We start from the raw sequence: 12253 nt of genomic DNA, 5'->3' as shown, positions 1-12253 counted from the left end.
GTTTGCAAGTGACACCAGAGAAGAAAACTTCCTTGAGGTATAAAAAATGGAATCATTTATTTAATTGTGTGCGTGTGTGTGTGTGCGTGTGTGTGTGTGTATATGTGCGTGTGCGTGCGTGTGTGTGCATGCATGTGTGTATGTATGTGTGTGTTCGTGTGTGTTCATGTGTGTGCGAAATGAAGTACTGATAATGTAATGTTTATGGCGTTATGATCGTGTTAATACAGAACAGATAATCTTAATCACTTTCATAACATTTTGGATGATCTTCATTTAGATTTTGCAGGAATTTGAAGTTCAGATTATTTCTTAAACAACAAACTTAACTTACCTGATCTGTATGCATATTGAGATTTTGAAATGCAAGCCGTGTGATTTACTATTCCATGGTACTTTCTAGGGCAATTCTTTAACTGGAAGGCAAAAATAAAAGTTAGGAATAATCAAAGAGTATAGATATTCCATTTTCTGGGATATCTGTACCTTGCTTTGGTTCTAGAGATTCAAATTTTTGGCATATAGAACTTCACATAACATCTTTCTGATTTTGGGATCTCATAAAAAATGGTCCCGCCTAACAAGGTGATGAAGGATCATTAAATTCCTTCTCCAAATGTTTAAACTAAATTGATAATTTAAAACTGTTGGTCTCACACTTTAGAAATAGTTTCTTGTTTTGATTATATTTTGAGGAATTTTATCTTTGAAGTGGAAAAGAAAGTATTCAGGAATTAAGCATTAAATGAATTCAATAATTAAAACTTTCAATATTGTAGTTTCTATGATAAAGATTATTACATTCTTTTATCAATTTTAGTCATTGAACTGTATCAATGCCGTTGAAAGGTATTTAAGCTTATATTGATCCAGTGTTGTGCCTGATACTATAAACTTGGAAGTGAAAAAAAGGCAAGATTTAAAAAGGATCAGAACCTACTATCACAAAGTATTTTGCCATCCACACACATATACATTCAATGGCAATCCATGCTGTTTTATTCACAAGAATTTGGTTTACCCATTGATATAGCACACAGTTTTCTCAAAATGCAAATCATGTGACTACAAAGCAAACATTTTAGCTACATTCATGCCATCATTTATATAGAAAAGTTAATGGAACATTTATTACCGAGTATTCTGAAGCTGATTCTTCCAATTCTACTTTCATAGGTGATTTTACAAAAGTAAGTAGTGAATCTACAACATATAAAATTTACATGTATTTAAATATATGTGTGTGCGTGTGTGTGTGTGTGTGTATATATATATATAAGATAAACTTACTTGGAAATGGTTGCATGGTGTTCAATCATATAATAATATAAATAATATATATATATATATATGCATATATACATACATATATGTACATACTTACATATATATGTATATATGCATATATGGGTACAGGACGTCACAAAATGTAAACAACATGAAATACAAAGACAAACATTGTTTTTGCAAACGAGAGAAACAAATGAGAAACAAGACAAGTAGTAAGAAAAAAATGACCCTTCATCAGTTGTTGGCTGTTTATCTACTCCATATTTTGAGTAATTCATGACAATATGCACCTTCGAGAAAACAGTTGCTCCCACAATCAAAATAAAATTTTGGATTTACGGAGGGTCAAAATGGTAACAAAAACAGGGCAGTGAAAACAAGCAGTAAGGGCTGCTAGGCCATATGAGGTAAGGTGGCATACGCTGGAGGAACAATCTTTGACAGGAGAAAAGATAGGAGAGGAGACAGACAAGAATGCATCTGGTCTGTGACACAGACGGAAAGAAAAGAAAGATGATTACATGGGGAAAAGAATGATGGACGATGGTCATGTGTTGAAAGACACCTGCTGTTAATGTCCTGTTGTTTGTGTTTGTAATTGTGTACCATTTCTCCGTTTTTTTTCTTTTCATCCTTGTGTTCATATACATTCGCTTGCTTTCTTCCAAAGAATCTAGTGTCCTTAGCTTAGATTTCCTTGGGGCCGGCCAGATTAGAGCAATCTCAAGATTAATTAGCCAAAACTGCAGGGACAATCTGCTTCTCGACTGAAGATTGAAAGCTCCAAATAGTCTGCCCTTGTTTTTATCCTGTCCTTTTTTGTATCATCGACTGTCCAAATGTTTTGATATCACTTGTTATGTTTTTGTTCTATTTTTTGTTTTGATTTTATAAAAGCACCCACTACACTCTCTGAGTGGTTGGCGTTAGGAAGGGCATCCAGCTGTAGAAACTCTGCCAAATTAGATTGAAGCCTGGTGTTGCCATCCGGTTTCACCAGTCCTCAATCAAATCGTCCAACCCATGCTAGCATGGAAAGCGGACGTTAAACGATGATGATGATGATGATGATATATAATCAGAGGGTACTTGGTAAGACATGTCAAGCTAAGTAAAATTGCTGTCTTCTACATGTACAGACATGTCCTTGTAGGTTACGGTACCACATAAAAAGCACTTGTGCTAGTGCTGCATAAAAGTACCCAACACCCTCTGTTATTTGGTTGGCATTAGGAAGGGCATCCAGACATAGAAACCATACTACAGCAGATGATTGAAGTCTGGACAGCTCCCAGCTGCTCAGCGCCATGTCAAACCGTCCAACCCATGCCAGCATGGAAAGCAGTCGTTAAATGACGATGACAATGATGATGATGACATGCTGCTAACTACCTAAATATTCATAAGTCAGAAGAATCAGGCTCTTGTATATTTGTCAGTAGAACAAATATATTAATCTTTATACTATACAGTGTTATAGATCCATTTCAGCCAACCTTATCAATCAGTTGAACACACAAATTAGGTAATTAGGTGATTACATTAGACTGCACTCATGTGAGTGGATGTTTTAAAAAACATGATGATTGTTCTCAGTGTAGCTGCCTGTTTGTCTGCATGTATGTCTGTATCTAAGGTTGGTGGATGGTTGGTTGAATCCAATTATATTTTTATAATTTTTTAGATTTATGTTTTTTCCTACAAATTCTGAAATCATTCTTGTATTTCAAAATATTTTAAACATTAAAGACATTTTGTTTATTAGTATTTAATGTGGGAAAGTGGATTAGTCTTTTAATTCTTTAAAGCTTTCCCAAACTCTGCTGATTGATGATTGATGACCCACAGTTTTTAATCTCAGAAAGTAGATTAGTCTTGTAATTCCCTATAAATCTCTAACACTCTGCTGAGCCAAAATCCACAGTATTATTCATACACTAATTCAAAGAAGTCTCTATTTAAATCAAAATGTGTTTTGGATTAATGAAGCCTTGTATCCTTAAATACTACTTTATTAAGCTTACTGATCCATTTTTAAAGTTTCACATATGTACATCCACATTAACTGAAAAACAGAGTTTAATAAAATTACTGTAATTTCAATCTGTTGACAATATGTTAGGAATGGTAAACCAACACTGCTTCTTCATAATTTCGTTGATAATAATATTACGAATTGTAAGAAGAATACATTAAGTTTTCTTATTTGAAGCAGAATCATAATTTGTTGATAAAGAGAAAGTAAAGTTACTTTTATGCATTTGTTTTGCAATATTCTTGATGTGAACTTGTGTGTTGAAACAGATTTTGTTATACTTGGGTATTCTTTTATTCTTTTACTTGTTTCAGTTATTTGACTGTGGTCATGCTGGAGGGTTTAGTTGAACAAATCAAACTTATTTTTTTAAGCCTGGTACTTATTCTATCAGTTTCTTTTGCTGAACTGCTAAGATATGGGGATATAAACACACCAATGCTGGTTGTCAAGCAGTGATGGGGGACAAACTCAGATGCAAAGACACACACACACACACACACACACACATGCACACACGTGCATGCACACACACACACATGCACACACGCGTGTGCACACACACAAATGACGGGCTTCTTTCAGTTTCTGTCTACCAAATCCACTCACAAGGCTTTGGTTGGCCCAAGGCTATAGTAGAAGACATTTGCCCAAGAGGCCACACAGTGGGACTAAACCCAGAACCGTGTGGTTGGGAAGTAAGCTTCTCACCACACAGCCATGCCTATGCCTATTTTGCCAATTTTTTTGCTAATTGTGTTTAATTGACCAAATATATAGTGTGTGTGTTTAATTAACAGAAACGAAAAAACAATAAAAAAGGAAAAACAAAAAACACAAAAAAACAACAACAACAGAAAACACAATAAAAGAAATGGCAAAATATGACTATCCTCAAGTATAACAATACAGAAAATAATGTTATTAGAGTGTAAAAATGAGGATTAATAATTGGTACTTACCAAATGAGTGAACTTCGTCATATTTATTGTAGCATTCTGTAGGGTTTTGTATTCCTTGCAAGTGTTGCGGACAATATTTCTGTTAGGGAAGAGATAGAGGAGTAACTTAACAATAATGTCCATAAATGAGTTCTTACAATCCAAAACTAGGTCTGGCGTTTTCTGGAGATGTTTCTTCAGACAATTCTACGAAGAAACATCTACGGGAATGCCAGATCTGGAAGTTCACAGTGCACATCAAAGGAACAGTGTGGAACAGGGGCAACCTTAGAATCTCTGAGGCCATCCTCATACACCAAAAGAAACCCAAGATCAACAATAGAAGGGAGTTACAGGAAGCTAGCTGGTTGCTATAGTAACACTCTTCTGCAGATGTCCACTCCACACACACTCATACACACGCACATCAGCAACATTCGTCAGTTTCTTGAAAATGGGATTATAACCCCGAAATATTGAATACAAGGTAAGTCTACATTAATTCACATATTTGTCTTGTTGTGATTTACCTTGCATTTACTTTGCATTGTTTTGGCTTTACCCACAATCTTTTATGCAATATATATACATATATAATATATATATATATATATATATATATATATACATATATATGTATGTATGTATATATGTATGTCCAACCCATGCCAGCATGAACAATGGATATTAAATGATAATGATGATGATGATGTGTATATATATGTGTGTGTGTGTGTGTGTGTGTGTGTGTGTGCGTGTGTGTGTGTGCGTGTGTGTGTGTGTGTTCCTCATTCTTCGTTCATCTACTTCTATTTATAAAACAACAGATGGTTACAAAAGTGTTTGCCATTTTCCACTGCTGCTACACAGATCTGAAGAAAGTGCTGATATATGAGTAGATTTATTTAGTTCACGCAGTACTGATACACACCTTGTAATGTGTTACGTGAATTTACTCACAATAAATGGCAATCGCTTTAGATTCTCTACCTGAAATTCACTTCCTCCAAATCTGAACAATTAGTGACATAGCGATTAAAAAATTGTTTTTAATTTAAGGATTTAAAAAATTTTCCAAAGATTTGAAAAAATTTTCCAAAGATTTTCCATGTGAGTTTTATAAATAGGACAGAAAGAGCCTTGCAGCTATCAAACGAACTAAGTGGAATAGTGCAGGGTGAAATGGAGTTAGTCCTAATGGATGTTGCAGGAAGCCAGACTAGCATGACCAGTCTGGTCAAAGCCCCACACATGCACCCACACCCACACACCCACATCACCCATACCCCATCATCCACACACCCACACAATCTTCAATAGCATCACCAAACATACCGCTATATGAGCAGCCATACATTACAGATGCGTGCACTTACACACACACACACACACATACACTTACATACGCACACACCCAGACTTGTCAAAGTCACTTCACTCCTTCCCTACCTTCTCTCTTCCTCGTTATCCTCCACCCCTTCCCCACTCACCCCACCCCACACCCTACTCCCACATATCTACACCCCACACCATCATCTACACACCCACAGCCACACACATTACAGATACACACACTTACACACCCAGACTTGTCAAAGACTTGACAAAGTAACTGGCCCCTATTCATACACACCATTCTCACATACACATACATTGATGTGCACCTTCAGTTGGGGTCACTGTCACTTTATTATCTTCCTTTCTTCCAACCCCTTCATTCAAACTCCTTTTCTAATCAGCTGCCATGATTGACCACTAAATCTGCAGATTTTTTTGCATTCTCTCTGTTTATTTTTCTCTTATTCCTTTCTGTTGAAGAGCATAGGCTCGAAACATAAAGGACTTTTTCATTTTACATTTTCCCAAGCATCAGACTAATTACACCTGCTTGTTGTTCATACACCTGTCTTTGTCTTTTGTTTTTCTATAAATATGCATATGAAGGAAGAGAGGAGGTGGGTAGGAGTGAAGAAAGGAAGATATCAGATGAAGTGAAGAAGTAGGTGTCAGATGAGAAGAGGAGGGGTGTCAGATGAAGAGAGGGGAGGGTCAAATAAAGAGAGGAGGAGAGTTGAACCATGTGGTACAAAGGAGCAAAGACAGTTTAATTCATGTTCATGGCAAAGGCAGAAGTCCGGATGGCCTCCGTGCAAAGACAATCCAAACACAGACAGATCTTGTGGTGAATGACTGGTAGAGCAGAAATGGCGTGAGACCGAGGTATCGTTGCTGAGTCAGATGTCTTAGAGGTGCTCCGCAAACTAGTCAGCCAAGCGGCATTTGACAGAGGTACAGGGAAGAGCAGAAAGAGCAGGAGATGCAGTAAATGACATTACTGGAAGTGCAGGTAAAGGAGTTGGTGATGTGATAGGGACGATGATGGGTGCCTGTGAGGAGAGTGGTGTTGGAGAGGTAGGGGATGAAAATGGAGAGATTCAATGGATATAAATTAATTTATTAATTAACTATCATCCTTGCCTACTATTGTTTCATTTCAGCAAATTTAAATAACAAAATATAAATAAATATATAAGTTTGCATTTCAAAATGCCTTGGATAGAAAATCTTCAGGGTATGAAAAGGGAGAATACAGAGATTACATTTTGATTGGCTGAAATACTCCAATAGGCTAAGAATACATAAGCATGTTTATTATGTATGTGTATGTGTGTATGAATGAGCTAAAATTATTATTTTTAATTATGGAGTTTCTAACTACGCCTTTTCTGTTGAGCAGGGCCATCTACCTGAAGGGGTTAGTGATTTGTCTGCCTTCCAACTTACTAAGACTTTGGTTTTTGCTAGATTGACTCTAAGGCTCTTCAATTCTAGACCTTGTTTCCCCACCTGAAACTTCTTCTCTAGTTCTGGTAGTAATTCAGCTATTAGAGCAAGTTCATCAGTATAGAGGTGCTCCCAGAGGCAACCTGTCCTGAATTCCTTTGTTATATCTGGAGGACTATGATGAATAAAAGGGGGCTAAGGACTGATCCTTGGTGAACCCCTACTTCTACCCAGAATTCTTCACTATACTCATTGCCAACCCTCACCTTACTGACAACATCCCTGTACGTGGCTTGTACAACTCTCCCCAACCACTCATCTATCCCTAGTTTCTGCACTGACCAACAGATAAGGAAGTAGGTACCCTGTCAAAGGCTTTCTCCATGTCAATGAAAGCCAAGTACAGAGGTTTATCTTTGGCTAGGAATTTCTCCTGCAGCTGTCTTGCCAGAAATATAGTATCAATGGTACTTTTTCTTGACACAAACCCAAACTGCATCTTGTCTAAACTAACTCTCTCTCTAATTAGTTGGGCTATGATCCTCTCCATGACTTTCATTACCTGATCCAACAGTTTCATACCTCAGTAATTATTTGTATCTAATGCATCACCTCTACCTTTGTAGCAATTGACTATGGTGCTGCTATGCCAGTCATTGGGTATGTTGTTGTTGGCACTCCGTCGCTTACAACGTCGAGGGTTCCAGTCGATCCGATCAACGGAACAGCCTGCTCGTGAAATTAACGTGCAAGTGGTTGAGCACTCCACAGACACGTGTACCCTTAACGTAGTTCTCTGGGATATTCAGTGTGACACAGCATGACAAGGCCGACCCTTTGAATTACAGGCACAACAGAAACAGGAAGAAAGAGTGAGAGAAAGTTGTGGTGAAAGAGTACAGCAGGGTTCGCCACCATCCCCTGCTGGAGCCTTGTGGAGCTTTAGGTGTTTTCGCTCAATAAACACTCACAATGCCCGGTCTGGGAATCGAAACCGCGAGTCCGCTGCCCTAACCACTGGGCCATTGCGCCTCCACCATTGGGTATGACTCCTTCATGTATCACCAGGTTGACTATATGGGTGACTATACTATAGCTTTCACTGCCAGATATTTTAAGCATCTCAGCAGTGATTCTTGATGGACTGGAGGCTTTCCCTGTCTTCATACTCTTAATTGCTACATCTACCAAGGTACTGTTAATTCGAATAACATCCACTATTTTCCCCTCGTTTATATATATATATATATATATATTTGTTGTTTACACCACCTGTCTTCGTCTGTTTTTTTCGTAAATTTTCCCATATATATATATATGTATATGTATATATATATGCATATATATATATTATCTATATGCATATATATATATATATATATATATATATATATATATATATATATATATATATATATATATATATGTATATATATGTATATGTATGTATGTATATATATACAGCGAACACATAGAGGTTGATCTTGACCTTACTGGACAAGGAATAGGCATATTTCAGAATAACTAGGTTATGTTACTATTCATCCTTTCAATAGTGCTGAACAGCTGTTTACAAGCTAGCCACTACTTTTCAACCTATTCAGTATGTTCATAACACATTCTTTGCTTCTTTATTCTACCCTATCTGTTAAATCATTGACCATATTAGCTTACAAGTGTGCCTCTACCATTTGTACTATTCATTATATCCATAATACATTCCTCTACTCTCTTATTATTGATAAAGTAAACCTAGGTATGTACTCAGTTACTACTTCAACTTATTTGTTTATTATAGAAACTTATATTAGTTACTATTGATATAATCAGTTATAAATTGATAGTTTGGGTTCCTACATATATTTGCCTATTTGATTTAAAGTATAGAAGCATGATTCCTAGGTATCATATATATGGTTTTTATGTATCTATCTGTCTGTCTGTCTGTCTATCTATATGCATGTGTATCAATGAATGGCAAAAAGACAGGAGGTGTGTAACGACTTTCATTAACATGCAGCTGTTTTTGATATAGGAGAAACCAAAATCTTAGTAAGTAGGAAAGCAGACAAATTACAAATCCCTTCAGGTAGATGATCCTGCTAAATCTGTAGAAAAGGCATTAGTATAAAATCCATATGATGCACCGCTGTGGACACATAATAGGTGCAACAATATCAGATGGAGATTAACTGGAAAAATAGTTCTTGTGTGTGAAAGGTACACAGGTACAATAAACACCAAACATGTACATTGACTGCCAGGAAACGGTAAGCTAGAGGTAGTAGATAACTTTCATTATTTAGGTGACCAAGTCAGTAACAGTGGTGGATGGTATGGGAAAAGGTGGCGAGCTGGCAGAAACGTTAGCACTCCGGGCGAAATGCTTAGCGGTATTTCGTCTGCCACTGCGTTCTGAGTTCAAATTCCGCCGAGGTCGACTTTGCCTTTCATCCTTTCGGGGTTGATAAATTAAGTACCAGTTACGCACTGGGGTCGATATAATCGACTTAATCCGTTTGTCTGTCCTTGTTTGTCCCCTCTGTGTGTAGCTCCTTGTGGGCAGTAAAGAAATAGGTATGGGAGCATAGCTGCAAGAATAAGAATAGCCTGGGCAAAGTTCAGAGAGCTCCTACCTTTGTTGGCAACAAAGAGCCTCTTCCTCAGAGTGAAAAGCAGACTGTATAATGCCTGTGTGTGAACCACTATGCTACATGGCAGTGAAACATGGGCTGTGACTGCTGAGGACATGTGCAGGCTTGAAAAAAAATGAAACTAGTATGCTTTGCTGAATGTGCAATGTCAGTGTGCATGTATGACAAAGTGTAAGCATCTTGAGAGAAAAGTTGGGCATAAGAGGCATCAGATTAGGGAGCAAGAGAGACAACTGTGCTGGTATGGTCATGTGATGTGTATGAACAAGGACAGCTGTGTAAAGAAGTTCCTGTTGCTAACTGTGGAGGGAACCTGTGGTAGAGGTAGACCCAAGAAGGAATGGTATGAGGTAATGATGCATGATCTTCAAACGTTGGGCCTCACAGAGGCAATGACTAGTGACTGAGATCTTTGGTGATATGCCATGCTTGAGAAGACCTGTCAAACCAAGTGAAATTGTAGTCATGGCTGATGTTGGTGTCATGTAACTGGCACCTATCCCAGTGGCACATAAGAAACACTATTCGAGTGTTAGGCTTTGTGGAGGCAACATGACAGATGCTGGTGTTGTGTAACTAGCACCTGTGCCAGTGGCTCGTAAAAGACACCTTCTGAGCATTGGTTTCACAGAAACAATGATGAATGACCGAAACCCTTGGTGATTTGCTGTGCTTGAGAAGAAGAGCCATCAAGCCTAGTGAAATTGTAGTTGTGACAGATACTAGTGTCACACATCAGGCACCTGCGCTGGTGGCATGTAAAAGCACTCATTACAATCTCAGAGTGGTTTGTGTTAGGAAGGGCATCCAGCTGTAGAAACCATTCTAAATCAGACTGGAGTCTGGTGCAGCTTTTCAGCTTGCCAGTCCTGGTCAAACCATCTAACCCATGCCAACATCGGATGTTAAATGATGATGATGATGATGAGATGTTGTACTCAGAGGTAAGGGCTTGTGCAACATCTTCTCACACACACAATCAAATGAATAATAAGATATGATGGATAATTGTCAACTCATTACCATGCAAGTATACTACTGTATGCTATATTGAAGGAACTAACCATTCTATCTGTGGTGTACCCAGTATTATGCAATAGCGATAGCAAAGATATCTAACCTAGAAGTAGCAGCCTGCACAACCTAGCCAGTTCTTTTCCAATACCACTAGGTAAGTAATCCTTACATCAAGATACAGTTATTCGTGCTGTGCTTGTTAAATATTAGATAGAACGCACTTTCCAAACCTCTTACCCATGACTATTGTCCAGAGTTGCTTTACCTGATTTACACAATGGTGATTTTTCTGTCTAATTGTGCAACATCAATGCCACCTGTATAACATTCCATATTGTTAACCATTAGGCTCTTCCATACTGCTGGCTTTCTTTGATTTCCTCTAACTCCATACTAGGTGTGGTTTATTATATAACCCCATCCTTCTTTAAATTCCTTAATGATAAGTAGTACTCTACTACCACTACCAGCTTTTCCCTCACCAGGCAAACATGTCCAAATATTACAAGTGGTCCCCACTAACCCATATACGTTTTCGTAACTAAAACAACACCCTACATCATTCCTCTTCACACTTAACATTACAATTCCATTAAAGTTAGATCTTATTAATTGATTGCCTTTCAACCAATATTCATTGAATACACCTAAATTCAATGTATCTCTGCCCTCCTCCCTTTGTCCATTATCAAAGGACATCCTAAACCCGGACCCTAGCAAATCCTAAACCTGGACCCTATGTCTAATTGGCTTTTATGTTTTATTTTTCTTCACCCTTACCTTTCCTTTCTTTATTCTTTCTTTCTTTCTTTATCTTTAATTTATATTACATCCTCTCCTTGCTACCCACTACTCTAACCCTACTATAATAAAATATCTCCTACACCCCACTCCAGCCTACCTCAGAGCCAGTCTAGCAGACTCCTATCTCACCCATGTCACTGACCTTAGATCTCATATTGCACACTTTCATGAACTATATATTCTTAACCACAACGGCCAACTTTGTTGGTCATTCTCCCATTTCCTTGTTGGCCTTGATAGACTTCAGCTACATCACTGCTGAATTCTTGGAATATTCTTTTGTTTGTAAAATTACATTTTATCTGACTATTAAATTTTTTTGTAATGGAGTAATGTTCTCATTCTTCTATTAAAAAATGTGTAAGAAATAGCTGAAATGAGCTGACATTTATCCATTACCTGTTATTTTTCATTTGATTATAATACACCAAGGGCATTTATGACTTGTTGGACACCCTAGAGTATACCAACAATGTACTATTTAAAGTAACGAGTGATTTGAACCAACCCCAGGCACTAAATACTCATAAAGTTAGTTTTCTCTGTGTACACAACTGGAATATCATATTTGATACTTAACAACCATAGGCTGCAACCACAGGTTTCTATTTGATATTTACCAACCATAGGTCAGAACCAACCCTGCCTGATGCATATCTTTTCAAGTACCTGATTCTATGTGTGTGCGTGTGTGTGTGTGTATGCACATATATATATATATATATATA

The 12253-nt window shown here is 37.5% G+C and overlaps 2 protein-coding genes across 2 annotated transcripts in view; both read right to left on the bottom strand.

Moving 5' to 3' along the window:
- The window catches only part of LOC106883929 (uncharacterized), a 136339-nt gene that overhangs the window by 56842 nt on the left and 67244 nt on the right, over positions 1-12253 (bottom strand). The window lies entirely within an intron of this gene.
- Positions 279-12253, bottom strand: part of LOC128249062 (cysteine-rich venom protein Mr30-like) — a 45543-nt gene continuing 33568 nt past the window's right edge. The window contains exons 7-9 of the mRNA XM_052971653.1: positions 4288-4366; positions 1136-1203; positions 279-416 (exon numbers count right to left, since the gene is read on the bottom strand). Coding sequence (XP_052827613.1) covers positions 306-416; positions 1136-1203; positions 4288-4366 — 258 coding nt within the window. The 3' untranslated portion in view covers positions 279-305. The remainder of the gene's footprint in view (positions 417-1135; positions 1204-4287; positions 4367-12253) is intronic.

The sequence above is a fragment of the Octopus bimaculoides genome, chromosome 11 (genome assembly GCF_001194135.2).
Source record: "Octopus bimaculoides isolate UCB-OBI-ISO-001 chromosome 11, ASM119413v2, whole genome shotgun sequence".
Taxonomy (NCBI): Eukaryota; Metazoa; Mollusca; class Cephalopoda; order Octopoda; family Octopodidae; genus Octopus; species Octopus bimaculoides.
This window is presented reverse-complemented; position numbering and strand designations above follow the sequence as displayed.